Genomic DNA, 27,816 nt, shown 5'->3' with positions numbered 1-27,816 from the left:
AAATGGGCCATTCTTACCCACCAATACCTAAATCTACCCGCATTTGGCGGGTGTTAATTTTATTCCCTGATGACTACCATTGATGCAGAGCATATTCTCTCACTGCTTCCACTAACTTGGTTGTAATGAGCCCCCAGGACCCTTTCCTCTCCTTGTGCCGTTCCTCAAATCAGTTCCAGTGTTAAAACCTCCGTGTGGTAGCCTTACCCATGTGAATGGGGGTGTTCTGTCGGGAGGGGGGGGTGTTCTCACCCTCCAGCAGCTGTATTTCACGTTCATCATGTCTCGCTTGGCTGCCAGTTCCAACTCCCAGCTGTTGATGCATCCATCCTTCCATCCATCCATCCCTCAATCCATTCTCATCCCCTTCCTCTATCCCTCTTTGGTTACAACTGATTTTTCTCACAGAGCCCCAGAAACGTTCTTCACTTCTATATGTCCTCCTTTAACAAATATTGCATGGTCTCCCTCCATTTTATTAGTATTGGTATTGACTTACCCTTGTTTTTGTCAGATGTAATTTGTTTTATGACTTTATGTTGTAATCCCTTGTTTTTGATTGTGAAACACAACAACCCTTTATTAACACAACAACCTTTAACATTTCGATGTCGCAGTACAAGGCTATGTTCTTGGTCCACCGTTGATATCTTCTTCCCCCACTCCTCCTCCTCCCCCGGGCTTGTCTCCTCTCCCACCCCTCTCCCTCCCCCGGGCTTGTCTCCTCTCCCTCCCCCACCCCTCTCCCTCCCCCACAACTCTCCCTACACCTCCTCCACCCCTCTCCCTCCTCCTCTCCCCACCCTCACCCCCCCCCCACCTCACCCCCCCACCCTCACCCCCCCACCCCTCCCCTCCCCACCCTCTCCCCACCCCCCACCCTCTCCTCACCCTCCCCACCCCACCCCCCCCACCCCACCCCCCCCCCACCCCCCCCACCCCCACCCCTCCCCACCCCCACCCTCCCCCACCCCCACCCCCACCCCCCTCCCCCACCCCCACCCCCCCCACCCCCACCCTCCCCCACCCCCCACCCTCTCCCCACCCCCACCCTCTCCCCCACCCCCCACCCTCTCCCCACCCCCACCCTCCCCCCCACCCCCACCCTCTCCCCACCCCCACCCCTCCCCAACCCCACCCTCTCCCCACCCCCACCCTCTCCCCCACCCCCCACCCTCTCCCCACCCCCCACCCCCCCCCCACCTCTCCCCACCCCCACCCTCTCTCCCCACCCCCACCCTCTCCCCACCCCCACCCTCCCCACCCCCACCCCCCCACCCCCACCCCTCAACCTCTCCCCACCCCCCACCCTCTCCCCACCCCCACCCTCTCCCCACCCCCACACCTCTCCCCACCCCCACCCTCTCCCCACCCTCTCCCCACCCCTCCCCCTCTCCCCACCCCCACCCTCTCCCCACCCCCACCCTCTCCCCACCCCCCACCCTCTCCCCCACCCCCCCCCCACCCCCACCCTCCCCACCCCCCCTCCCTCCCCCACCCTCTCCCCACCCCCACCCCCACCCTCTCCCCACCCCCACCCTCTCCCCCTCTCCTCACCCTCACCCTCTCCCCACCCTCACCCCCTCCCCCTCCTCACCCCTTGCTGGGCTGCTTCAGGCACTGACATGATGGGTAAGATGCTGAAAATGCAGATGCTGGAGGATGAGGATGACCTGGCCTACGAGAAGGAGACGAAGCGCGAGCGCACTGCGTCCACCTCAGCCGAGGCCCAGCCCGCCTGGATGCGCACGCTGCTCACCACCGCCACCAACTGGCTGACGCTCATCCCGCAGGTGGTCAACCACCTCAAACGCACCGTGGAGAACATCAAGGTAACGTCCCGGCAACGTCTCATCTGGTCAGTGTGATGCCTGGGATCTGATGGGCTAAGGTTGGAAGAGTGTTCTGATGACACTTTGACACTTATATTTCCAACATACACACACAATCTCTTACATAATGCTTTTTCTTTATGCAGTAAATTATGAATCTATCCCGAACCTGATTTAATGTGAATTAAACTCCTAATATGGATCTGACTTCTGATATCCAATTCACACACTGTGGGTGTCTTCAAGGACTATACAGGTGAAAATATCTTGTTTAACAAACGTGTATATATATATTTAATCCCCAACACACACACACAGGACCCCCTGTTCCGTTTCTTTGAGCGCGAGGTGAAGATGGGCGCCCGCATGCTGCAGGAAGTACGTCAGGACCTGACTGATGTGGTGCAGGTGTGCGAGGGCAAGAAGAAACAGACCAACGACCTGCGCACCCTCATCAACGACCTCGTCAAAGGTCCTCTCATTCTCTACACAAGATCGTCTTAGTTTTACCATTACATCTAATATGGTTACATAGTGACAATGTGTGCGAGTATGGTAGGATTACGGTAATAGTCAATGGCCCAAATCCTAATTTAAGATCCACTTTCATTTTCATACAAGTCTTCCGTTGACATCAATGGATGATTTACTTAAGGGTCAAAAGTTAAACTCGTGCAACTCGAGTTAGGATTTGGCATATTGTCTCTGCAAGGTGTCCCAGTGCTAACGGTGTGTGTCTCCAGGTATCCTGCCCCGTAGCTGGTGCCGCTACACCGTGCCCGCCTCCATGACTGTCATCCAGTGGGTGGCCGACTTCAGCGAGCGTGTCAAACAGCTGCAGGCTATCTCCCAGGGAGCCGCCAGCGGGGGCGCTAAGGAACTCAAGGTGTTCATCTGACCTCTATATTAAAGGGATAGTTTCCTGACCTCTTTATTAAAGGGATAGTTAATCTGACATCTATATTAAAGGGATGGGTTCCTGACATTGGAAGACCTAAGTGGATTTGGTGTTGCCTTAAAATGATTCCATGAACGTAGACGGCCAGTTTGCCTAATTCGTTAGGTTAGAATATTGCTAATGTTAGCATCCCATTGGATTTTATTCATTCAAGTCTGAATGAATTTAACTACTTTCAAAGAAGTCCATGAACAATTTGTCACTTTTTAGAGTTAAAAATAAAGCCACTCTGGAAGCTATCCCATTAATGGGTGATTTGCAATGAATTGATACCATAATTGACCCAGGAACTTGACATTGGACACGGTATTGGACTCTTAAGCAGTAGTGTTACCCATAATAACTCTCCACCCACTCTGAATCAATGTATTTTCCCCTTTCCTGTCCAGAACATCCATGTGTGCCTAGGCAGCCTGTTTGTCCCCGAGGCTTACATCACGGCCACCCGTCAATACGTGGCCCAGGCTAACAGCTGGTCCCTGGAGGAGCTGTGTCTGGAGGTCAACGTCACCACCGCCCAGGGGGCCGCGCTCGACGCCTGCAGCTTCGGCATCAAAGGTCTGCTCTCTGTCTATATTAGTGTACAGTACCAGTCAGGGCATTGGGTATTCTCACCAGAAAGCAAGAATTACAACACCGGCAGAACACCAGCTACTTTTTAATATAGTTATGGTTTGGCTGTGATCATCCAGGGCTGGTTTCCTGGACCCATATTAAGTCTAGTCCTGGATTAAAAGACATTCTCAATGGAAAATCTCCATCGAAGGTGTTTAATTTATCCAATATACATGATCAACCTAAGTGACCTTTACGAACCCCTCTTTCTCCCCGACAGGTCTGAAGCTGCAGGGAGCCACCCACGGCAACAACAAGCTGTCTCTCTCCAACGACATCTCCACGGAGTTGCCGCTGACTCAGCTGCGCTGGGTGAAGCAATTGAGTGCCGAGAAGAAGCACATGGTACGTCTCAGAGCCACACAGAATATCGTGTATGGTACATGGGAATGCACAGATGTGAAGTTTGAGCTCAATACAACACTTTATGCCCTCAGGGGTATTGCCAGATTAGAAATATGAATTTTCTCCACATATAATAGACCAGACCTCACAGTCCCTTCAATACGTCCAATAGATAGATGGTTCATAGTGTGTTGGGAGCTAGTCCTAGTCATTCTCCAAATACCTTGAACATTGTGTACTGTTCCCTGTTCCCACAGGTCACTCTGCCCGTGTATCTGAACTTCACCAGAGCCGATCTCATCTTCACCGTGGACTTTGACATCGCCACCAAGGAAGACCCTCACAACTTCTACGAGCGTGGAGTGGCAGTGCTCTGCACAGAGTAGACTCCGCTCACCAGGAGACTGGGGAATTTGTTTTATTCATCATTCCTATTAATCACTTCGTAGTGTAGTCCACTTATGAAACGTAGTCTTTAGGGTAATGTAGTCCATACAAAATGTAGTTAGTCAAGTAACTAGTGGGAGAAGTAAAATTTGAATTTAACATGTCATTGGGAAGTGAAGAAAGTCTGAGTAATGTAGTCAGTTGGATTGTGAATAGAAAGTGAAGTTGGAAGAAGGTGAAAATGATTTTTTACGAAGGAATCAGTATGTTTTTATGATGGCGTAAAGATGTTGGTTAATGACATGTAAAATAAAGTATCAAATGATTTAATCGTTTGCTGGTTATTAAATGGCTAACAGTAACCGACTACCCAGTTTTATTTTTACTTATGGTCTATGATTTCACTGTTAAATCTTGACCAAGAATAGCACACCGAGCCAGTGTGCAATTACCATATTGCTGCTTACTTACGTTCACCTGAAAATATGGGATGGATGTCTATAAACCCAAGCGTTTTACATTCATTGTTCCGCTTTTCGTAGGCTGAATTCCAAATTTCACCATAATAGGATAATTGTTCATCCTTTAATATCTACAGATGATTCCTTGTTTGGAATGCACCCAACGAATTCCTATAAAGATTGACATTCAGGAGTTTGTATGAGGGGTAGCCGTCTGGCATTGTCAGACCCGATGGAGAGATGCCTTGTAACATGAAGGACACACACAAGATGCAATAAAATCAGTGAATATGCTTTGGTAGAACAGCTTTATTTGATATTAGTCTAAAGCAAATCAGTCTACCACTAATTTTTTTCCATAACTACCATACAATAGAACTAGCAAATGCATGATTTATTCAATCCCCCAATATATTTCACCACACCAATAGACAATATAGCAATGCAAATTAATATGGATGTTATTCCTTACATGCGTGAGAATTAAGTTCAAATTACTGTGGAAAAAAATTGCATCTGTTTTTAAGTAAAGGAATAACTTTCATACTCGATACATATTCTCCAAGTAAACTTGAATAGCCACAACTTTAACATCAATGTTTTCCAATAGATTATCAACTTGTTCTGCAAGAAAGAAAAAGATGTGGTCAAAAGTGCCCTTGTTTTTCCAGTTTCATGACCCTGTCCAGAAACCGCTCCTAGCCACCTGTGTAGATATGCAAGTGTTGGATAAGCAGTATTAAGCAATATGGTGTCTCTAGGCTAGGGGACTGTTTCTGGTCAGGGCCCAACTCACCTCAGGAGGAGAATCCCCAGTCTCCATTTTGGTGACACACTGCCTCTTCCTGTGGCCGCCATCTTGTGGTGTCTCTGCTCCTGGAAGACAGAATTTCCTTTTGAAGAGACCCCTGAGGGGGACAGGACTGTCAGGAGATTTCTCTGAAGTGCTCTCTGGTGTCTGGACATTGTGGACAGAGGTTGCTGCCCCCACAAATGTGAGAGACACTGGTGTGCAGGGGGAGGATTTAGTAGCAAGCACTCCTGAGTCTGCAGATGTCTCACCAACAGGGCCCCGCCCCTTGCTGTGGCTGCATGTCCATAGCTCAGAGTCACTTGCTGACCTCATCTGGACATCAATGAGATGCGGCTCCATTGGGCCATCCCTTAGACCACCACTTTTGATCACTTCTTTGAGGATGACAGTTGGAGGGTGATTGTTCCTTCTTTGGCTCCTGCCCCAATACCTGCAGCCTCCCTGCCTCGGTCGCCTGGGACCACCCATGGACTCATCCGAATCTTCTGAGCTCCCGTCATATGGGTCCAAGGACTGAAGCGAGATGGGTATTTTATACTGTAAGTATAGTATGTCCCCAAGGAATGTATGAATGTAAGCGATTTGCTCGTCAATGCTTGCGAGTTGCAATACTACTTACCAAAGAATGATACGAAAATCGTCCCACCGGTTTGTGTGTACATGTTAGCATCCTTTGAATGGGTTGTCTGCTCTCTGGCGCACTACTTGCACATCCCTGATCAGAGTAACATTGTAGAAACTAGTTAAAAAGTGCATAATAACATTGTGGTTTGGTGACTTAAATGTTATAAAAGCAACTATTTTAAAGGATTTTTAACCTGTATCAAAAGGTGAGGGTATGCTAGTCCTTGATCATGACTCGGTCCCAGTACATTACACAAGGCATTGCACAAAGGCATCTTCTGTACAAGGGAGTTTTGTTAGGAGTCGGATGCTCAATCTGAACATTAACATGCGTCGCTTGCGGTACAGTTTTGGAAATATAAGGAACTTAACTTTAATATCTGCGAGAAATAATAATATTTTTTTTTATGGTTAAATTGATACACCTTGATAGGATTTGTGTTTCCACGCGGCCATATCTCCATGTTACAGCGCTTGTTTACGGAAGACAAAGAGGTGACCACCATCTAGCGTGCTCCGACACCTGTGTGTAAACGTAACTCGGGAAGCGTAATTTCGTGGATGGAGGATGAAAAAAAAGATTGCAGTTTTGAAACTGCAGTAAAAGCACAGTAACTGCAATCAACTGTGGTATTTTGGACGCAGTAATTGCAGAATAACTGCAGTGACACTGCAAAATTACTGCAGTGAAAAAAACGTGTTTTGGCCGCAGTTATACGCTCTTTTTTTCGTACGGGTAGAGTTTGAGAGCTAAGGGCATGCATGCTCATAATTATTGTAGACTATGACTACCATAACATTTTACTGTCAGTCAAAAGGACATACAATGAGACTAATTCACAGTGCCAGATATTACCATGGTGCTGGTATCAGACCATCTTGGACTGACATCTGACTCGGAATCAGTACTGGACTCCACTTTACACAGCTCCTACAATAAAATAGGGGGAAAATAGCTATTACATATTACTCACTTCAAAGTTGTGGCACAATAAATGTTTACCTAGGCGACAGGCGTTGACTTTAACTGTCTAAAATATACCAAATGTACATACAAACTGCATCTTTGAATTTCCTCACCATGTATTTGAATGCAAGCTTGTCCACACTACTGGGGCCACTTTGAACAAGACTGCCATCACGAAAACCTGCGAGTAAAATAAACCCATGTATATTTTATAAGGTAAACAATCAGTAGGCCTAACTAGAGTACATTTTTTTGTCATCACAATTAATCACGTGACCTCAATTGGCCTAGTGTGATGATAAAAGGCCCACCTTTTTTTTTTAAACATTGGTTAAACTCGTCACGTTTAAAGTGTTCTATTCGGATGAAAACTTAGTATGTGCATAAGTCTGTATGTGTTCGGTTTTCATTGCCATCTGTAAACACTGACTCAATTACCCAAAATTACCTGAACGTGAGTGTTGTTGCTGCGGGTTCGTTGTCGCCATGGTACTTTTTGATTGACCACCAACTTCACAGATTTGGACAGGTGCGCGTTGTCAGCATCTCTGCTGACTGCTGTGAATTGATTGACTAGTTTCTCAGTTTATTGGTTCACTTCACACAGATGATTTCACCTTCAAACCTCGTTTACCAAGGTGAGCAACGTGAGTTGCCAGTATTAAACTTCAATTGGAACAAATCATCCTACATACATGAAACGTTTTTTTAAATGGTTTTCTTCTGTTCTACTCCTGGATATTTTAATACGTCACACTCACTGGCGCGAGTCGACTCCACTTTACCCATGAACCGCAATGCGCATGCTCCGTGCGTAAAGATCCGGGCTCTAGGAAGGATGAATGTTATTGTTAATTTCAAAGATGGCGGCGGCGGAGGGAGGAGGGAAGGAGATGAACGAAATTAAAACTCAGTTCACTACACGGGAAGGCGTCTATAAACTCCTCACTCACTCCGAATATAGCCGTCCCAACAGGGTGCCGTTTAATTCCCAGGGTTCGAACCCCGTCAAAGTCTCCTTCGTCAACGTCAATGACCAGTCTGGTAACGGCGACAGAATCTGTTTTAATGTGGGCCGGGAGCTGTACTTCTACATCTACAAAGGAGTTAGAAAGGTAGATAAACATTATGCTAACAGTCGTCTTGCTTATTATTGGTGTGTCTTAATTGATGACCACAGGTCAGTGTTGTCCAGTTTGCCTGGTTTATGACTAACGCAGAGCACGGTGTCCTATAGCACCACAGGTCAGTTCTGACTGCACAGTCCACCTCGTCCAAAAGTGTTGTGGTACGCACCGCGAGCCAGCTAGCCAACTAGCAGACTGGCTAACTCTAATCTGACAGTCACAGTTAGGCCGTAACACCTATCAATGCACAGTGGACATGGTGGACATTTTACTAGAATCACAATATTGGCAATGAATGCATGCTCGTGAAATCACAAGTGTGACCTCTACTTCTACTTCCACTTGGGTGATGACTTACAGTGCACGGAGGCGCTTTCGGATGTGACCTAGGCAAGCTAGTCTTGACGGGTGTCAAGCTAGCTACATGACTGCTTAAACAACAGTTGTGGAGTTAAGAACAAGGTGGTGTTGTGAATTAATTTGCACAATAACTTGCAAATTCACATACATATGAAGATGTTATTTGACCTCAATCTAAATCTGCGTGCAGGATTTCCATTGAATGGTTTTGCATCAACTTCCAATGACGTGTCAGCCTGGTGATGTAGGAAGTGCTTCCTGGAGATCATTCAGAGAGAGGGGCATCTTAGTGAGTGAGTCGCTCTGAACTTGTGGACATGACAAGTTGATCATGCAGGGCTTCAGGTGCTTGATCCTCATTTCCTCAGTGTGGCAGATAGCAGACCAAATCTATAGTTTTTCATTTTTTCCCAAGTGTGTAAACAGATCTGAACATCTACAATATTCATGAGGACTATACAGGTGCATAAATACTAAAGCGTGTACCTTTCTGACATTCCCTAGCTGGGATATACTATATGGGCTATGGTTGGAAAAGGCCTATGCAAAAACAGCTGAGCTGACTGGAGACATGAAGTTACACAAGAAAACGTTCCAATCTGCTGATGGCGTGAACCATTCACTGTGCTAGTAAACTCACTGTGCCCCTGAGGCATTTTGAATAAAGCACAAACCCAAGAGGCTAGAGTTGCATGCCCTGGTCTGATTCTTTATGTCAGTATTGTTCATAACAATCAGCAGCGAGCCCCCTGAGACACCACATTGTCATGTAGGCCTTATTTCAGGAATATATTTTTTGGGGGTGTCTTTGATTGTACTGTAATGCACTTAAACTATTGACTTCAAAGACTGCGTCATAGACCTAGTTGCCATTTCAAAAGGCCTTTCATATTTGCTGTCATGTTCAAAGAATTCTGTGTCATCATGAGCACTCTACTCATGTCGGCTTCATTGCTTGTGCATGCCACCCTTGATAATTTGATCAAGAGCCGAAAACATGCAACACTGAAAAGGTTACTGCCATAATCGTATCTCGCTGTTTTATTTTTTTGTATGCTTTTCTTTCAGGCGGCTGACTTGAGCAAGCCTATTGACAAGAGGATATACAAGGGAACACAGCCCACATGTCATGACTTCAATCACCTCACGGCCACGGCGGACAGCGTATCCCTGCTGGTGGGCTTCTCGGCAGGCCAGGTGCAGCTCATCGACCCCATCAAGAAGGAGACCAGTAAGCTCTTCAATGAGGAAGTAAGTTGGCAGGAAAGTCTCAAAAGGAATGTAAAGCCACATAAAACTGTGATTGAATTTGTGGCAGGACTAAAACCACCATAGATTTGGGGTAGAGATGGAAATGGCGTTTTGTTACTGACTTCAAATGTTCTGTTTTTTGACGTAACTCGGTGAAAGACATTGTTGCTTACAATTGAATTTGAACATTTTTGTTCCTTCTCTCCCAGAGACTAATAGACAAATCCAGAGTGACTTGTGTAAAATGGGTGCCCGGCTCGGAGAGTTTGTTCCTAGTCACTCATTCCAGTGGAAACATGTACTTGTACAACGTGGAAAACACGTGTGGCACCACGGTTCCTCACTACCAGTTGCTCAAACAGGGCAAGAACTACTCAGTGCACACGTGTAAGAGCAAGTCCACGCGCAACCCTTTGCTCAAATGGACGGTGGGCGAGGGAGCGCTTAACGAGTTTTGTTTTTCACCCGACGGGAAGTTCCTGGCGTGTGTGAGCCAGGACGGCTTCCTTCGGGTCTTCAACTTTGATGCGGTGGAGCTGCACGGGACCATGAAAAGCTACTTTGGGGGTCTGCTGTGCGTGTGCTGGAGTCCGGACGGAAAGTACATTGTCGCGGGGGGCGAGGATGATCTGGTGACCGTGTGGTCATTTGTCGACTGCCGGGTTATCGCGCGCGGTCACGGACACAAATCATGGGTCAGCGTGGTGGCGTTTGACCACTACACGACCAGCGTGGAGGATGCGGACCCTATGGAGTTCAGTGGCAGCGACGAGGACTTCCAGGACCAGATCCACTTTGGTCGCGACCGGGCCAACAGTACGCAGTCCCGGCTCTCCAAGCGCAACTCCACGGACAGTCGGCCAGTACACACCACGTACAGGTTTGGCTCAGTGGGCCAGGACACTCAGCTGTGCTTGTGGGACCTCACAGAAGATATCCTTTTCCCTCACCTCCCGCTTTCCCGGACAAGAACGCACACCAATGTGATGAACGCTACCAGTCCCCCGGTGGGAGGGGGTTTGGGAGGCGGAGTCGCTGGTGGCGTAGTGAACAATGGGAGTAATAACCCTAGCACGAACGGCAACAACAGCGGCGCCAACACCCCCAGTAACTCCCTCCCCTCTCCCCTGCCACGCTCCAACAGCTTACCGTACTCGCCAGCTACGACTGCCAACAACAAGAGCAGCGTCATGGACAGTGCCATTGCCTCGGGTGTCAGCAAGTTTGCCACGCTCTCCCTTCACGATCGCAAAGACCAGCACCATGACAAGGACCACAAACGGAACCACAGCATGGGCCACATTAGCAGCAAGAGCAGTAACATGCTCACCAAAACCAGAACAGACCCTGCAAAGACTCTGGGGACACTGCTCTGTCCCCGCATGGAAGACCTACCCCTACTAGAGCCCCTTATCTGTAAAAAGATAGCACACGAGAGACTGACTGTCTTAATATTTCTTGAAGACTGTATAGTGACAGCTTGTCAGGAGGGATTTATTTGGACATGGGCAAGGCCTGGCAAAGTGGTAAGTTCTTTTTGAATAGAATTTAAGTTCTGCTTAATACCCATGCATTTCTCTTTGTAGTAAAAAAAAAAAAAAAGTTAGTTTGGGCACAGCCAGGATCCATTTAGAAACTTTAGTATAATTGTGGACATTTTGGACAGCATTATGAGGTGTGGGGATCTCCTGCACATGCAGTATGTCACATCTCAAACTGTCTGTATGTGTGTGTTTTGTGTTCATCTGCCGCCCCATGCAAAGCCCACACATTTTCAAGATATGAATAATGTTTAGACATTCGTATGTTATGTACAATCAAGTCACCTGGTGGATAAGTAAGTGCACTTAGGCAGCCCTTGTTATCAGTGGAAAGAAGACATTGATCCCAACCGAGTGTGTTTGTGTGCATCGGCTTGAAAACACCCATATTGACTCATTACCATCCAACAAGGCACCGCAGCATTACCAAGCAAGACCTCTGCACGCTCACCCTCTACACAGATTCTTTCAGCTTTCTACGTTAATGCATTACATTCACTGCATCATCCACTCACTAACATTTGAAAGTGGGAGAAGGAAGATGAGGGTGATTCATTTGATGCTTGTGAACTTTCCCCAATGCAAATCTCCTTGTTTTCCTTTCCAGGGTTTATTGTCATCCCAAAACCAAGCTGTGTCTCCCAGTGGAACTGTAGTATAGCCCACACTAGTTCTGCTGCTAAGAAACCTCCATTACACCAGAGCCTGGTGATGCTCTTCACCCCACAAAGCATTGCAAGTGTTTTCCTTTCTCTTGTTACTTTTTCTATTCTCCTTTGTGTTTTTGGTTATCATTCATATGGCCTAGATGGTAGAAGTCTTCAAATACAGAAATGGAAATGGTGTGGAGCCATTTTGGACAGTGGTTCTAAAGTATTTTCTGGAATTTAAAAATGTTTTTCATTATTTCTCTCCTCTCACATCTCGCTAGACTGTTTTCTGGACTTCGTGCTTGGCTTAGTTAGATGCAAACCAGTCAAATTATGCTTGTGCTTAAAATGAGAGTTCACCCAACTTTCATCATTCCTATTTCTTACCATGCAAGTGGTCCATGGGCCAGGAGTGACTGCCACCAGCCGCCACAGGCTACCGTAAAACAATGGCGTTCCATAGTGCCCACTAAAAACTGCACACAAAAATTAAGTCATTTAGCCTTTATGATTTTGAAGATGTGCCCTGTCAAAGGGTACCAAAGTCCAACTATTTTCTTGACCAAGCTACACACTGTCACAGGTGTTGGTGTGCCTTGTCTTCCGTTCAGAAGGCCGTCTCGGTCATCGTAGGTTTGGTTTTTGCAGTCACTCCTGGCTCACAGGCTGCATTCAAGGTAAGAAAAATATTAAATTACATTTGGGTGAACTCTCTCTTTTTATAGAATCTCCCCATTGAGAACTTTGCACAGATTTTGTTAGTTTTTCTGTTTGTTTTGCAACTACTATACTGAACAAAAAGTGTAAACGCAACATGAAACAATTTCAACGATTTTACTGAGTTACAGTTCATACAAGGAAATCAGTCAATTTAAATAAATTCATAAAGGCCCTAATCTATGGATTTCACATGACTGGGAATAAAGATTTGCATCTGTTGGTCAGATACCAACGACAACAAAAAGGTAGAGGAGTGGATCAGAAAACCAGTCTGTATCTGGTGTGACCACCATTTGCCTCATGCAGTGCGACACATCTCCTTCACATAGAGTTGTTGATTGTGGCCTGTGGAATGTTGTCCCACTCCTCTTCAATTGCTGTGCGAAGTTGCTGGATATTGGCGGGAACTGGAACACGCTGTCGTACACGTCGATCCAGAGCATCCCATACATGCTCAATGGGTGACATGTCTGGTGAGTAACGCCACGTTGGTCCCATTTTTCATGAGCTGAAATAAAAGATCCCAGAAATGTTACATACGCACAAAAAGCTCTCATTTTGTGCACAATTTTGTTTACATCCCTGTTAGTGAGCATTTTTCCTTTGCCAAGATAATCCATCCATCTGACAGGTGTGGCATATTAAGAAGCTGATTAAACAGCATGATTACACAGGTGCACCTTGTGCTGGGGACAATAAAAGGCCAATTTAAAATGTCCAACAAAGCTGTTGCCAGAGAATTGAATGTTCATTTCTCTACCATAAGCCACCTCCAATGTCGTTTTAGAGAATTTGGCAGTACATCCAACCAGCCTCACAACCGCAGGCCATAGACCACGTGTAACCACGCCAGCACAGGACCTCCACATCCGTCTTCTTCACCTGCGGGGTTCTCAGGAGTATTTCTGTCTGTAACAAAGCCCAGTGGCTGCGCCCCTGCCCAGTCATGTGAAATCCATAGATTAGGGCCTAATTAATGTATTTCAATTGACTGATTTCCTTCTATGAACTGAACTGTAACTGTTGCATGTTGCGTTTATTTTTGTTCAGTATAGTTTATTAGAGGGAAATGGCTTTACATTTTGGGTGTGCGAGAAGAACTCTGACAGCTGTTCGGAGGAGAAATTATTTAAAACCTTTTATATCTATTAAAGGAAAACTCCACCCGAAAACTGTATTTTGGTTTTCAAGATGTGTAACTTTCAAAATACAACATACCGGCTGTATTTCTGTATTTTGAATTATATATCTTGAAAACCATGCAAAATATTTTGGGACTATATCAACAATGGACTAATGAAACAAATACCAAAATATCGTTTTTGTGTGTAGTTTTCCTTTAAGCATTTATTTTAATTATTTCAGATTAAAATCTACCCTGTATCGTATTATATAGGAATTCAGTGAGTGATTGGGGCAGAAGCAAATTATTACTGTAGTGGAAGTTCTTATCATTTTAGGAAATTGTTATATTTCTAATGCAGAAAAATATACATATTCATGATATTAAAATTGAGTGTAGATTTCTGTTTTCTTTTCTCTTGGTCAAAATTCATCCATATGTATTTTGATATAGGATTTTCTCTTGGTCAAAATTCATCCAGATGTATTTTGATATAGGATATTAATGTATTAAATGCTCAAAAGAAACGCTTAAAATAATCACAATGTGCAGAAGTCAGACAAAGCAGCTGTCAAATGTGCAAATATTATGAAGCTCAGGAAGTCTTGTAGACTAAGAAAATATATATTTTGCTTACCATCAGCAACGCTTTTCTATGTGTCCCTAAAGACCCACCGTAGGACGTTTTTCCGTGTGACGCCTATTTAAGGAGTTAAGTGACTCCACACTAACCACAGAAGGAACAAATGGTGAAGTGAATATATTTTTTGATTGTGGTTAACATTTAACATTTCACACTTTATTCTTCATTAAAAAAAGGTATATATTCTATTCCACTTGTATTGTTACTGATTTTGTTTGGCCATTATTGTGCAGATTGATTTTTATAAGTGCTTGTTGAAATGTTTTTACATTTGGGTTGTAAAGATAAGATACACATCATGGAACACACTTTCACTTTGCTTGTTCCCATACAATATGTGCTGGGGTACAGTGCATATGGAAAGTATTCAGACCCCTTGACTTTTTCCACATTTTGTGACGTTACAGCCTAATTCTAAAATGTATAAAATTGTTTTCCCCTCATCAATCTACACACAATACCCCATAATGACAAAGCAAAATGTATTAAAAATAAAAAACGGAAATGTCACATTTACATAAGTATTCAGACCCTTTACGCACTACTTTGTTGAAGCACCTTTTGGCAGCGACTACAGCCTCGAGTCTTCTTGGGTAGGACGCTACAAGCTTGGCACGCCTGTATTTGGGGAGTTTCTCCCATTCTTCTCTGCAGATCCTCTCAAGCTGTCAGGTTGGATGGGGAGCGTCGCTGCACAGCTATTTTCAGGTCTCTCCAGAGATGTTAGATCGGTTTCAAGTCCGGGCTCTGGCTGGGCCACTCAAGGACATTCAGAGACTTGTCCCGAAGCCACTCCTGCGTTGTCTTGGCTGTGTGCTTAGGGTCGTTGTCCTGTTGGAAGGTGAACCTTCGCCCAGTCTGAGGTCCTGAGTGCTCTGGAGCAGGTTTTCATCAAGGATCTCTCTGTACTTTGCTCCATTCATCTTTGCCTCGATCCTGACTAGTCTCCTAGTCCCTGCCGCTGAAAAACATCCCCACAGCATGATGCTGCCATCATCATGCTTCACTGTAGGGGTGGTGACCGGTTTCCTCCAGACGTGACGCTTGGCATTCAGGCCAAATAGTTAAATATTGGTTTCATCAGACCAGATAATCTTGTTTCTCATGGTCTGAGAGTCTTTAGGTGCCTTTTGGCAAACTCCAAGCGGGCTGTCTTGGGCCTTTTACTGAGGAGTGGCTTCCGTCTGGCTGTCAAGGCTTGATTGGTGTAGTGCTGCAGAGATGGTTGCCCTCTGTCAGAGTGACCATTGGGTGGTTGCCCTCCACAGAGGAGCTCTGTCAGTGACCATTGGGTTCTTGGTCACCTCCCTGACCAAGACCCTTCTCCCCTGATTGCTCAGTTTGGCCAGCTCTAGGAAGAGTCTTGGTGGTTCCAAACTTCTTCCATTTAAGAATGATGGAGGCCACTTTGTTTTTGGGGACCTTCAATGCTGCAGAAATGTTTTGGTACCCTTCCCCAGATCTGTGCCTTGACACAATCCTGTCTTAGCGCTCTACGAACAATTCCTTCGACCTCATGGCTTGGTTTTTGCTCTGAAATGCACTGTCAACTTTGGGACCTTATTTTTTTACATTTTTACATTTTTTAGTCATTTAGCAGACGCTCTTATCCAGAGCGACTTACAGTTAGTGAATACTTATCTTTTTATACTGGCCCCCCGTGGGAATCGAACCCACAACCCTGGCGTTGCAAACGCCATGCTCTATCAACTGAGCTACATCCCTGCCGGCCATTCCCTCCCCTACCCTGGACGACGCTGGGCCAATTGTGCGCCGCCCATGAGTCTCCCGGTCGCGGCCGGCTGCGACAGAGCCTGGATTTGAACCAGGATCTCTAGTGGCACAGTTAGCACCGCGATGCAGTGCCTTAGACCACTGCGCCACTCAGGAGTTACATTATATAGACAGGTGTGTGCCTTTCCAAATCATGTCCAATCAATTGAATTTACCACAGGTGGACTCCAATCAAGTTGTAGAAACATCTCAAGGATGCTTAATGGAAACAGGATGCACCTGAGCTCAATTTCGAGTCTCATATCAAAGGGTCTGAATACTTACGTAAATTAGGTATTTCTGTTTTTTTATTTTTTATAAATTTGCAAAAAATTCTAAACCTGTTTTCACGTCATCATTAAGGGTGTAGATTGCTGAGGAACATTTTTTATTTAATCAATTTTAGAGTAAGGCTGCAACAAATGTGGAAAAAGTCAAGGGGTCTGAATACTTTCTGAAGGCACTAAGTATGGCCATCCATTGCATATGTACAATAATACCTCGGTCTCAAATGACTTAGAAACAGTCTGTCACAGTATTGGAAAATCTTATGGAATATGTCATAGAACAAAAGGAAAAATATTCACAGAACTTACAGTGGGGGAAAAAAAGTATTTAGTCAGCCACCAATTGTGCAAGTTCTCCCACTTAAAAAGATGAGAGAGGCCTGTCATTTTCATCATAGGTACATGTCAACTATGACAGACAAAATCAGAAAAAAAAATCCAGAAAATCACATTGTAGGATTTTTTATGAATTTATTTGCAAATTATGGTGGAAAATAAGTATTTGGTCAATAACAAAAGTTTCTCAATACTTTGTTATATACCCTTTGTTGGCAATGACACAGGTCAAACGTTTTCTGTAAGTCTTCACAAGGTTTTCACACACTGTTGCTGGTATTTTGGCCCATTCCTCCATGCAGATCTCCTCTAGAGCAGTGATGTTTTGGGGCTGTCGCTGGGCAACACGGACTTTCAACTCCCTCCAAAGATTTTCTATGGGGTTGAGATCTGGAGACTGGCTAGGCCACTCCAGGACCTTGAAATGCTTCTTACGAAGCCACGCCTTCGTTGCCCGGGCGGTGTGTTTGGGATCATTGTCATGCTGAAAGACCCAGCCACGTTTCATCTTCAATGCCCTTGCTGATGGAAGGAGGTTTTCACTCAAAATCTCACGATACATGGCCACATTCATTCTTTCCTTTACACGGATCAGTCGTCCTGGTCCCTTTGCAGAAAAACAGCCCCAAAGCATGATGTTTCACAGTAGGTATGGTGTTCTTTGGATGCAACTCAGCATTCTTTGTCCTCCAAACACGACGAGTTGAGTTTTTACCAAAAAGTTCTATTTTGGTTTCATCAGACCATATGACATTCTCCCAATCCTCTTCTGGATCATCCAAATGCACTCTAGCAAACTTCAGACGGGCCTGGACATGTACTGGCTTAAGCAGGGGGACACGTCTGGCACTGCAGGATTTGAGTCCCTGGTGGCGTAGTGTGTTACTGATGGTAGGCTTTGTTACTTTGGTCCCAGCTCTCTGCAGGTCATTCACTAGGTCCCCCCGTGTGGTTCTGGGATTTTTGCTCACCGTTCTTGTGATCATTTTGACCCCACGGGGTGAGATCTTGCGTGGAGCCCCAGATCGAGGGAGATTATCAGTGGTCTTGTATGTCTTCCATTTCCTAATAATTGCTCCCACAGTTGATTTCTTCAAACCAAGCTGCTTACCTATTGCAGATTCAGTCTTCCCAGCCTGGTGCAGGTCTACAATTTTGTTTCTGGTGTCCTTTGACAGCTCTTTGGTCTTGGCCATAGTGGAGTTTGGAGTGTGACTGTTTGAGGTTGTGGACAGGTGTCTTTTATACTGATAACAAGTTCAAACAGGTGCCATTAATAGAGGTAACGAGTGGAGGACAGAGGAGCCTCTTAAAGAAGAAGTTACAGGTCTGTGAGAGCCAGAAATCTTGCTTGTTTGTAGGTGACCAAATACTTATTTTCCACCATAATTTGCAAATAAATTCATTAAAAATCCTACAATGTGATTTTCTGGATTTTTTTCTCTCAATTTGTCTGTCATAGTTGACGTGTACCTATGATGAAAATTACAGGCCTCTCATCTTTTTAAGTGGGAGAACTTGCACAATTGGTGGCTGACTAAATACTTTTTTTCCCCACTGTAAGTGTCACGAGAATTTCTATCTCTAATTCAACCTAAGCTTGAATCATTACCAGGGGTTGTAAGGCCCTGGTTTTAATAATAAATGATTCAAGGTCCACAACCAGCAAGAATTATCTGTATTTTTATTCATGGAGAGCTCTGGCGCCCAAAACCCATACAGTGGGGAGAACAAGTATTTGATACACTGCCGATTCTGCAGGTTTTCCTACTTACAAAGCATGTAGAGGACTGTAATTATTATCATAGGTACACTTCAACTGTGAGAGATGGAATCTAAAACAAAAATCCAGAAAATCACATTGTATGATTTTTAAGTAATTTGCATTTTATTGCATGACATAAGTATTTGATCCCCTACCAACCAGTAAGAATTCCGGCTCTCACAGACCTGTTCGTTTTTCTTTAAGAAGCCCTCCTGTTCTCCACTCATTACCTGTATGAACTGCACCTGTTTGAACTCGTTACCTGTATAAAAGACACCTGTCCACACACTCAATCAAACAGACTCCAACCTCTCCACAATGGCCAAGACCAGAGAGCTGTGTAAGGACATCAGAGATAAAATTGTAGACCTGCACAAGGCTGGGATGGGATACAGGACAATAGGCAAGCAGCTTGGTGAGAAGGCAACAACTGTTGGCGCAATTATTAGAAAATTGAAGAAGTTCAAGATGACTGTCAAACACCCTCGGTCTGGGGCTCCATGCAAGATCTCACCTCGTGGGGCATCAATGATCATGAGGAAGGTGAGGGATCAGCCCAGAACTACACGGCAGGACCTGGTCAATGACCTGAAGAGAGCTGGGACCACAGTCTCAAAGAAAACCATTAGTAACACACTACGCCGTCATGGATTAAAATCCTGCAGCGCACGCAAGGTCCCCCTGCTCAAGCCAGCGCATGTCCAGGCCCGTCTGAAGTTTGCCAATGACCATCTGGATGATCCAGAGGAGGAATGGGAGAAGGTAATGTGGTCTGATGAGACAAAAATTGAGCTTTTTGGTCTAAACTCCACTCGCCGTCTTTGGAGGAAGAAGAACGATGAGTACAACCCCAAGAACACCATCCCAACCATGAAGCATGGAGGTGGAAACATCATTCTTTGGGGATGCTTTTCTGCAAAGGGGACAGGACGACTGCACCGTATTGAGGGGAGGATGGATGGGACCATGTATCGCGAGATCTTGACCAACAACCTCCTTCCCTCAGTAAGAGCATTGAAAATGGGTCGTGGCTGGGTCTTCCAGCGTGACAACAACCCGAAACACACAGCCCGGGCAACTAAGGAGTGGCTCCGTAAGAAGCATCTCAAGGTCCTGGAGTGGCCTAGCCAGTCTCCAGACCTGAACCCAATAGAACATCTTTGGAGGGAGCTGAAAGTCCGTGTTGCCCAGCGACAGCCCCGAAACCTGAAGGATCTGGAGAAGGTCTGTATGGAGGAGTGGGCCAAAATCCCTGCTGCAGTGTGTGCAAACCTGGTCAAGACCTACAGGAAATGTATGATCTCTGTAATTGCAAACAAAGGTTTCTGTACCAAATATTAAGTTCTGCTTTTCTGATGTATCAAATACTTACGTCATGCAATAAAACGCAAATTAATGACTTAAAAATCATACAATGTGATTTTCTGGATTTTTGTTTTAGATTCTGTCTCTCACAGTTGAAGTGTACCTATGATAAATATTACAGACCTCTACATGCTTTGTAAGTAGGAAATAAATACTGTTTTATACCCCTTGACACAAAGGCACTTTGCTCCGCCCACCTTTAGGAGGCTTTCTTAAACAGTTTCCGCCTTCTCCTTCACCCTGGAATGTTTAGTCCCGCCCCCCTCTGTTAGTGGGTTGACACTACATTATAATTCTAACACCGTTTACACATTTATACTGTATTTGGGGTGAAATCCTTTAGTCATTATTCTTAAAATACAAATTAATCTATCATTAAGTTTAAAAATATGTTGCTTTTTCTCAATACAGTTTATACATGTTATGCCAATGCAGTAGTACAGTGTTAGGGAACCCTGTTCCAACTAGGCACCACACCTGATCAACTGAGCTAATTCATCAGTTTAGTGATTGCCTATATTCAACCCACCTTGCCTATATTCAACCTACCTGGTCTTCCATGTTACATGACGTGCCTGTAACCCTCCAGGCCCAGGGTTGTCTACCCCTGCAGTAGTATATGTACAGATATTTTTGTAAAAGGGGCAATACTAAAACACATTCTGAGAGTTTATGGAGTTGGTTACTTTTGTAATTATTGTAATGCACTTGACTTGCTTTGGAAGTCGCAGGTGGTCTAGGAAATCTGCTATTTTGATTTGTCTCATAATGATGATATGCTCTGTGAGCAAAAAAAAAGTGAATTTCCAAAAATCTAATTTTATCAAGCACTGGCATACAATATACTGTGCTGAATCAATTAACTTACCAAGGAACTAACACCTGCTCTTTCATCATTTTATTAAATACACATTAGGAATATATTGAGTTGCACCCCCTTTTGCCCTCAGAACAGACTCAATTGGTCGGGGCATGGACTCTACAAGGTGTCGAAAGCGTTCCACAGGGATGCTGGCCCATGTTGATCTAATGCTTCCCACAGTTGTGTCAAGTTGGCTGGATGTCCTTTGGGTGGTGGACCATTCTTGATACACACGGGAAACTGATGAGTGTGAAAAACCCAGCAGCGTTGCAGTTCTTGACACACTCAAACTGGTGCGCCTGGCACCTACTACCATACCCCGTTCAAAGGCACTTAAATATTTTGTCTTGCCCACCCTCTGAATGGCACACATACACAATCGATGTCTCAAGGCTTAAAAATCCTTCTTTAACCTGTCTCCTCCCCTTCATCTACACTGATTGCAGTGGATTTAACAAGTGACATCAATAAGGGATCATAGATTTCACCTGGTCAGTCTATGTCATGGAAAGAGCAGGTGTTCCTAATGTTTTGTACAGTCCGTGTATATCAGAGCTCGTCCTTGAAGTTCTGCGTTGCATGCGAGTAGTCATTAGCTCACTTTTCAAGCAACTTTATCAACAAACGTTAATAACATGACACCTAATTTAGTTAGGAAACGTCTGGGTTAATAACAGGCAATGGGCATAATCTCATTAGCCTAACACTGATGACAGAGTCAAATATACTTTGTGGATCATGTTGTATTTAATCTGCCGGAATGATTACTTATACAAATTAACTCTAGTAATTATTGCTACGGGACATTCCTTTGTCCAACACCATGTTTGCATTGCTCACCAGAAAGCAGCAGGCTTTGCAGTAGCTGAGCGGCTTTATTCAACCAAATGCAGATCCGAGTATGTACAGCTGGTACAACAGGTCTGTTGAACAGCAACAGTTGTTAAGTTTTGGGGCGCTCAGTAGCCACCAGGTTTCCTATCCAGAGGAGGCAGATAGTAGGTCTTGAAAGCAGCGCAGTGGGACTCATCCCTTGGCTGTTGGGAAAAGAGACACAAACGGGTTATTAACAGAAATATGAACAACACACGGACGCCATTCTATTGAGTTCTCAGGCTGTACATCAAGGGTCTCGGAGTAGGAGTGCTGATCTAGGATGAGTGTTGCTTTTTAGATCATAATGAATAAGATTACATGGACTGGGAGGATCTGACATGCAATACAGTGTGTTTACCTTAGCCAACCGGGAGTGGCACTTTTTTGATGTGATGGCAGGGAGGGACCCACGGTGAGTGATGGTGAGAGCTGGCACTGTGCTAACAGGGTAGGTGATCTGGGGTGCAGGCACTACCACATTGAGCTTTGGTAATTCCACCTGTGGGGCGTTGCGTCTGATCAGAGGCTCGGCAACATGCTTTGTGTTGTGCTGCCAAACAGACAAATATTTATATCTTGGGAGACTAGCCCCATCATAGTAGCGCAAAGTACATCCAAATTACGGAATATTTTGTCCATTTCCCAGTATGTAGCATATTCAAGACATTTTATCCTACCTTTTTTGTAATGTGGTTGATTACTCATAAAATGTGATGTAGGATCAACTTTTTTAGGAGATGTGTCTGTCTCTTACCTGCCTCCTGCCCTGTCTGGCCATGCGCCGCAGGTGATCCACAGAGTTGGGGGTCCCACTGCTCTCTCCTCCCTCTACAGTAACAATGGCCCTGCGCAGACTATCAGCTCTCCTCTCCGCCAGCCTGAGACCAAGGACCCAAGCGGACAGGAGGAGGGAAGCTGGCATTTACCATATGAACAATTTAAATACTTTATCTTTCACACTGCACACACTACAATTATAAGGCACAGTATGTCTGTGTGTGTTTGTTCTACAGTAGTGTGTGCCTACCGTAGCTCTCTAAAATAGACGTGCTGTAGCGCAGCTCTTGCGCCAATGCGCTCCTCTGGGTCGTAGGCCAGCATCTGGTAGAGCAACGACAGACTGGGCGCTGAACAGTTTGGGATGAGCGGAGATATTCCACTGCCTTTCCGCAGAGGGAAGTCAAAACGCATCGCCCTAGACCTGTCAAACATAAATGCACAACACTGTCACTGAGGACAATGGTTTCCACTGAACATACTGTAAGTCATTGGTCTTCATTACATGATAAGCGTATCTAACCAACGTACTGAGGGAATTTTTGAAGGAGACTGCTGTCAGGTGTACCCAAAACATCATGGATCTTGGTCACCTGATCCAACTCATTGGTTCCCGGAAACAGAGGGCTGAGACTGAAATACACAAACATGATCGTCTGTGATGTCATCAAGGCTATTTACACGACAGCAGGTGTTCACGAATGTCTGCGGCTTCGGCCGTAGAGGAACACAACGCTAAGGCTATAACCAACTTCTCATACTAGAAAGGACATAAGCAGTTCTGTGTCTAATTTGATGATCGATGAAAGGTACCTGATGATCTCGTAGAAAACACATCCTACACTCCACATGTCCATCTTGTGTGAGTAATAGCCGTCTGTGAGGAGGCACTCTGGGGCTCTGTACCAGCGGGTGGAGATGTACTCTGTGTGGGGGGGCTTGGAGTGCAAACTCCTGCACGAGCCAAAGTCTCCTAGTTTGAGCACGTCGTGCTATGGAAGCAACCAACCAAGTCATGGACAACATATGGTAAATAATGTAACAGTAACAGTTCTTATTTACAAATCAGCAGGCAAGGTTTTCAGCATCATCTGGGTTTTTTTTACTTACTTTGATTAGAATATTCTCTGGCTTAACGTCCCGGTGAAAGATCTCGTTGCTGTACCAAGATAACAATACAGCACAACTGTTTACTTTTAGGGGAAGCAAAAAAACGTACCCTTACTCCTCCTCTGTGCCAGTGAAAGGTCTGTAGGAAATGTAACTGAAATGTATCTATACATGGACAAGATCCTCTCCATATTTTCATTCTTACCTATGCATGTGATCGATTGACTTGCAAAGTTGGTACATGTAGTGTTTGATTTTACTTTCTGGCAAAGGTTGCTGCCTACCTGCAAGTGAGACAAGTTAGGAATGCACAAGATAACTGAATGAGGAATAGTATTTGATATGCGGTATTTACAGTTGTGGTAGATGTTTCATGTCATTCAGAGTAGCAGTTTCACTGTGTGTCTGACCTCGTATGAACTCGTATATGTTCATCTCCATCAGCTCACATACCAAGGACAGGGTCCCTGACTCTTTGTCACTGTAACACATTGAATGAATCAGACAAAATTATCATGTTATTATTCGGTTGAGGATTCACACAAACAATTAAAAAGACAGGGACAAACATTGTACTTACAATATCAATTCATGCAGCTGAATGATGTTTGGGTGAGGGTTCAGTCTTTTCATGGCCTGGACTTCTCGCAGGTTGTTGGCCTGTTCCAGGCTGAGCAACAAACAAAAAAGATGTAGCGAAACCTGTTATTAACTGTGTACCAACAGACTGATAACCACCAACACATGATCAATTAACTTTATCTTTATATTGTAGAGAACATGTCATGCCTTCTTTTCAAAGACGATTCACAAAATTGACAGGTTAATTTGTTAAGAGTAGTTAGCTATATAAATCAAATTTTTCAAATCAAATTTTATTGGTCACATACACATATTTAGCAGATGTTATTGCGGGTGTAGTGAAATGCTTGTGGTTATAGGTAAAAAGTTAATGTACAGGCTTTAAAAAATCAGTGCAAAAAAGCAACATTGTCCCTAGCCTAAAGTCAACCTCCCTATGTCACAGTCAGGGTATGTTGACAGTGACTCCCAGTTGGATAGGCAGGGGTGTCATGCTGCTTGCTGAAGTTTCAAGGCAAGGGTCCATACACACAGAGGATGAAGAGCACCTCAAGGCAAACAGCTGGCAGAACCATTATAAGGCAGCACACCTGATAGTTAGTTACCTGCTGAGTGACTGCTTCATCGTTTTACACGCATAATATTTCCCATCTTTCAGGCTTTGAGCCTTCACCACTTCTGAAAATGTCCCTTCTCCAATTTTGTTGATTATCTTGTAATCTGCATAACAAAACAGAGTATAGACATGTAGCTAACGTTACTCTTGTTATAATGAAGAAAAAACCATGCAGCTCTAGCTAGCAGCTATCTAGCTGTATTATTCTATGAGAATAGATCAAGTTGCCTGGAACTGAATTTGACATGGCATGATATTTCCTAGAAAATGTAAGGTTAGCTAACGCTAGCTAGTAACAGTACAGGCAAGCAAACGATCAACGTACTATCCATTCTTCAAAGTGTTCACTGCATAGAAGTAGATGATCCATACTAGTCCTATATTTAAATAACACATTGCGATAATTTCATGGCACAGTCTTGTTGTGGCAAGATTGCTATTTGACTGATTTAGCTAGCTATCTCCTCCAAGATTGAAAGGCTGGAGAGAAAAAAAACGCCTTGCTGCAATAGCTATCCATGTTAGCTGGGCCGTCACCTTGGTAACCAGGCACGCCTCACCCTCAACTCTGACCTAAAATGTGGATGATTTGAAACCAGAAATGTGTCTCGTTACAGTTATAGCTCAATGGTTACGCCTCGATCACACCGACATTACACAATTTTACGCAGAATCATCTGAATATGTGTGCAACAAAAGTTCAACATTCACCTACTGCTACCATCTCTGTCAAACCGTCTACGCATATTATGTTCGATAAATCCAACGTTTGCACCACCCAGAACGGACTGCAACTGCCTCTGCAACGCAATGCTGCAAGACGTTCCATTAGAAATGAATGTACTATTTATTTAACCTTTATTTAACTAGGCAAGTCAGTTAAGAACAAATTCTTATTTACAATGACCGCCTACCCCGGGCCAATTGTGCGCCGACCTATTGGACTCCCAATCACGGCCAGACTGTGATACAGCCTGGAATCGAACCAGGGTCTGTAGTGACGCCTCTAGCACTGAGATGCAGTGCCTTAGACCACTTCTGGTGTACCAAAATGCAATGACACTATCGGTGTGATCAAGGCGTTACAGTGGCTGGCTGGTTGGCTATCTATACAGAACAAAACTATAAACGCAACTTGCAACAATTTAAACGATTTTACTGAGTTAAAGTTCATATAATGAAATCACTCAATTGAAATGAATTAATTAGGCCCTAATCTATGGATTTCACATGACTGGGCAGGGGCGCAGGCATGGGTGGGCCTGGGAGGGCATAGGCCCACCCACTGGAGAGCCAGGCCTAGCCAATCAGATTTTTTTTTCCCCACATAAGGGATTTATTACAGACAGAAATACTCCTCAATTTCATCAGCTGGTCTCAGACGATCCCGCAGGTGAAGAAGCCGGATGAGGAAGTCCTGGGCTGACATAGTTACACGTGGTCTGCGGGTGTGAGGCCGGTTGGACGTACTGCCAAGTTCTCTAAAATGATGTTGGAGGCGGCTTATGGTATAGCAACAAACATTAAATTCTCTGGCAACATCTCTGGTGGACATTGCTGCGGTAGGCATGCCAATTGCACGCTCCCTCAAAACTTGAGACATCTGTGGCATTGTGTGACAAAACTTCACATTTTAGTGGCCTTTTGTCCCTAGCACAAGGTGCACCTGTGTAATGATCATGCTGTTTAATCAGCTCCTTGATATGCCACAACTGTCCGGTGGATGAATTATCTTGGCAAAGGAAAAATGCTCACTAACAGGGATGTAAACAAATTTGTGGACAAAATTTGGGAGAGATAATCTTTGTGTAAATTGACAATTTCTGGGCTCTTTTATTTCAGCTCATGAAACATGGGACCAACACTTTACATGTTGTGTTTATATTTTTGTTCAGTGTATATATATACATATATACAGTGAGGGAAAAAAGTGTTTGATCCCCTGCTGATTTTGTACGTTTGCCCACTGACAAAGAAATGATCAGTCTATAATTTTAATGGTAGGTTTATTTGAACAGTGAGAGACAGAATAACAACAAAAAAATCCAGAAAACGCATGTCAAAAATGTTATAAAGTTATTTGTATTTTAATGAGGGAAATAAGTATTTGAACCCCTCTCAATCAGAAAGATTTCTGGCTCCCAGGTGTCTTTTATACAGGTAACAAACTGAGATTAGGAGCACACTCTTAAAGGGAGTGCTCCCAATCTCAGTTTGTTACCTGTATAAAAGACACCTGTCCACAGAAGCAATCAATCAATCAGATTCCAAACTCTCCACCATCGCCAAGACCAAAGAGCTCTCCAAGGATGTCAGGGACAAGATTGTAGACCTACACAAGGCTGGAATGGGCTACAAGACCATCGCCAAGCAGCTCAAAAGTAACAGTCAGTATCTGGTGTGGGCACCAGCTGCATTAAGTACTGCGGTGCATCTCCTCATGAACTGCACCAGATTTGCCAGTTCTTGCTGTGAGATGTTACCCCACTCTTCCACCAAGGCACCTGCAAGTTCCCGGACATTTCTGGGTTGGGAATGGCCCTAGCCCTCACCCTCCGATCCAACAGGTCCCAGACGTGTTCAATGGGATTGAGATCCGGACACTTCGCTGGCCATGGCAGAACACTGACATTCCAGTCTTGCAGGAAATCACGCACAGAACGAGCAGTATGGCTGGTGGCATTGTCATGCTGGAGGGTCATGTCAGGATGAGCCTGCAGGAAGGGTACCACATGAGGGAGGAGGATGTCTTCCCTGTAACGCACAGCGTTAAGATTGCCTGCAATTACAACAAGCTCAGTCTGATGATGCTGTGACACACCGCCCCAGACCATGACAGACCCTCCACCTCCAAATCGATCCCGCTCCAGAGTACAGGCCTTGGTGTAACGCTCATTCCTTCGACGATAAACGTGAATCCGACCATCACCCCTGGTGAGACAAAACCGCGACTCGTCAGTGAAGAGCACTTTTTGCCAGTCCTGTCTGGTCCAGCGACGGTGGGTTTGTGCCCATAGGCGACGTTGTTGCCGGTGATGTCTGGTGAGGA

The 27,816-nt window shown here is 44.8% G+C and overlaps 4 protein-coding genes and 1 non-coding gene across 11 annotated transcripts in view; 3 read left to right on the top strand and 2 right to left on the bottom strand.

Moving 5' to 3' along the window:
* Positions 1–4,467, top strand: part of LOC121539018 (cytoplasmic dynein 1 heavy chain 1) — a 60,786-nt gene extending 56,319 nt beyond the window's left edge. The window contains exons 70-75 of the mRNA XM_045206174.1: positions 1,618–1,832; positions 2,151–2,304; positions 2,576–2,718; positions 3,180–3,348; positions 3,626–3,750; positions 4,008–4,467. Coding sequence (XP_045062109.1) covers positions 1,618–1,832; positions 2,151–2,304; positions 2,576–2,718; positions 3,180–3,348; positions 3,626–3,750; positions 4,008–4,136 — 935 coding nt within the window. The 3' untranslated portion in view covers positions 4,137–4,467. The remainder of the gene's footprint in view (positions 1–1,617; positions 1,833–2,150; positions 2,305–2,575; positions 2,719–3,179; positions 3,349–3,625; positions 3,751–4,007) is intronic.
* On the top strand, positions 1,977–2,049 carry LOC121539776. Its single transcript, XR_005995405.1, has one exon. It is a non-coding gene; the product is annotated as a small nucleolar RNA SNORD50 (small nucleolar RNA).
* Positions 4,468–4,879: 412 nt separating the features above from the next.
* Positions 4,880–7,752, bottom strand: LOC121539017. Of its 2 annotated transcripts, XM_041847196.1 has the most exons (6): positions 7,452–7,752; positions 7,117–7,184; positions 6,893–6,967; positions 6,032–6,127; positions 5,395–5,925; positions 4,880–5,304 (listed from the first exon to the last, which is right to left on the bottom strand). In XM_041847196.1, the coding sequence occupies exons 1-6, from the start codon at positions 7,489–7,491 to the stop codon at positions 5,272–5,274; spliced, it is 843 nt and encodes a 280-aa protein (XP_041703130.1). In that variant the 5' UTR covers positions 7,492–7,752; the 3' UTR covers positions 4,880–5,271. The 2 variants fall into 2 exon arrangements, with proteins under 2 accessions (XP_041703130.1, XP_041703129.1); XM_041847195.1 differs by having other exon boundaries at positions 4,880–5,925.
* A 122-nt stretch (positions 7,753–7,874) lies between these two features.
* LOC121539019 (WD repeat-containing protein 20) lies at positions 7,875–12,769 on the top strand. Its single transcript, XM_041847198.1, has 4 exons — positions 7,875–8,118; positions 9,559–9,741; positions 9,951–11,267; positions 11,890–12,769. The coding sequence occupies exons 1-4, from the start codon at positions 7,897–7,899 to the stop codon at positions 11,941–11,943; spliced, it is 1,776 nt and encodes a 591-aa protein (XP_041703132.1). The 5' UTR covers positions 7,875–7,896; the 3' UTR covers positions 11,944–12,769.
* Positions 12,770–21,661: 8,892 nt separating this feature from the next.
* LOC121539020 (MAPK/MAK/MRK overlapping kinase-like) lies at positions 21,662–25,561 on the bottom strand. Of its 6 annotated transcripts, none has more exons than XM_041847203.2 (12): positions 25,483–25,561; positions 24,757–24,871; positions 24,150–24,239; positions 23,925–24,050; positions 23,775–23,849; positions 23,570–23,618; positions 23,273–23,451; positions 22,991–23,092; positions 22,710–22,883; positions 22,437–22,560; positions 22,041–22,181; positions 21,662–21,843 (listed from the first exon to the last, which is right to left on the bottom strand). In XM_041847203.2, the coding sequence occupies exons 1-12, from the start codon at positions 25,511–25,513 to the stop codon at positions 21,766–21,768; spliced, it is 1,284 nt and encodes a 427-aa protein (XP_041703137.1). In that variant the 5' UTR covers positions 25,514–25,561; the 3' UTR covers positions 21,662–21,765. The 6 variants fall into 6 exon arrangements, with proteins under 6 accessions (XP_041703137.1, XP_041703134.1, XP_041703133.1 ...); XM_041847200.2 differs by having other exon boundaries at positions 22,041–22,232; positions 25,479–25,560; XM_041847199.2 differs by having other exon boundaries at positions 22,041–22,232; positions 25,483–25,560.
* Between the last annotated feature and the right edge of the window lie 2,255 nt (positions 25,562–27,816).

Source organism: Coregonus clupeaformis, chromosome 21 (assembly GCF_020615455.1).
Source record: "Coregonus clupeaformis isolate EN_2021a chromosome 21, ASM2061545v1, whole genome shotgun sequence".
In the NCBI taxonomy this organism is placed as follows: domain Eukaryota; kingdom Metazoa; phylum Chordata; class Actinopteri; order Salmoniformes; family Salmonidae; genus Coregonus; species Coregonus clupeaformis.
The sequence above is the reverse complement of the archived record's forward strand: the minus strand, read 5'-3'. Positions and strand labels throughout refer to the sequence as shown.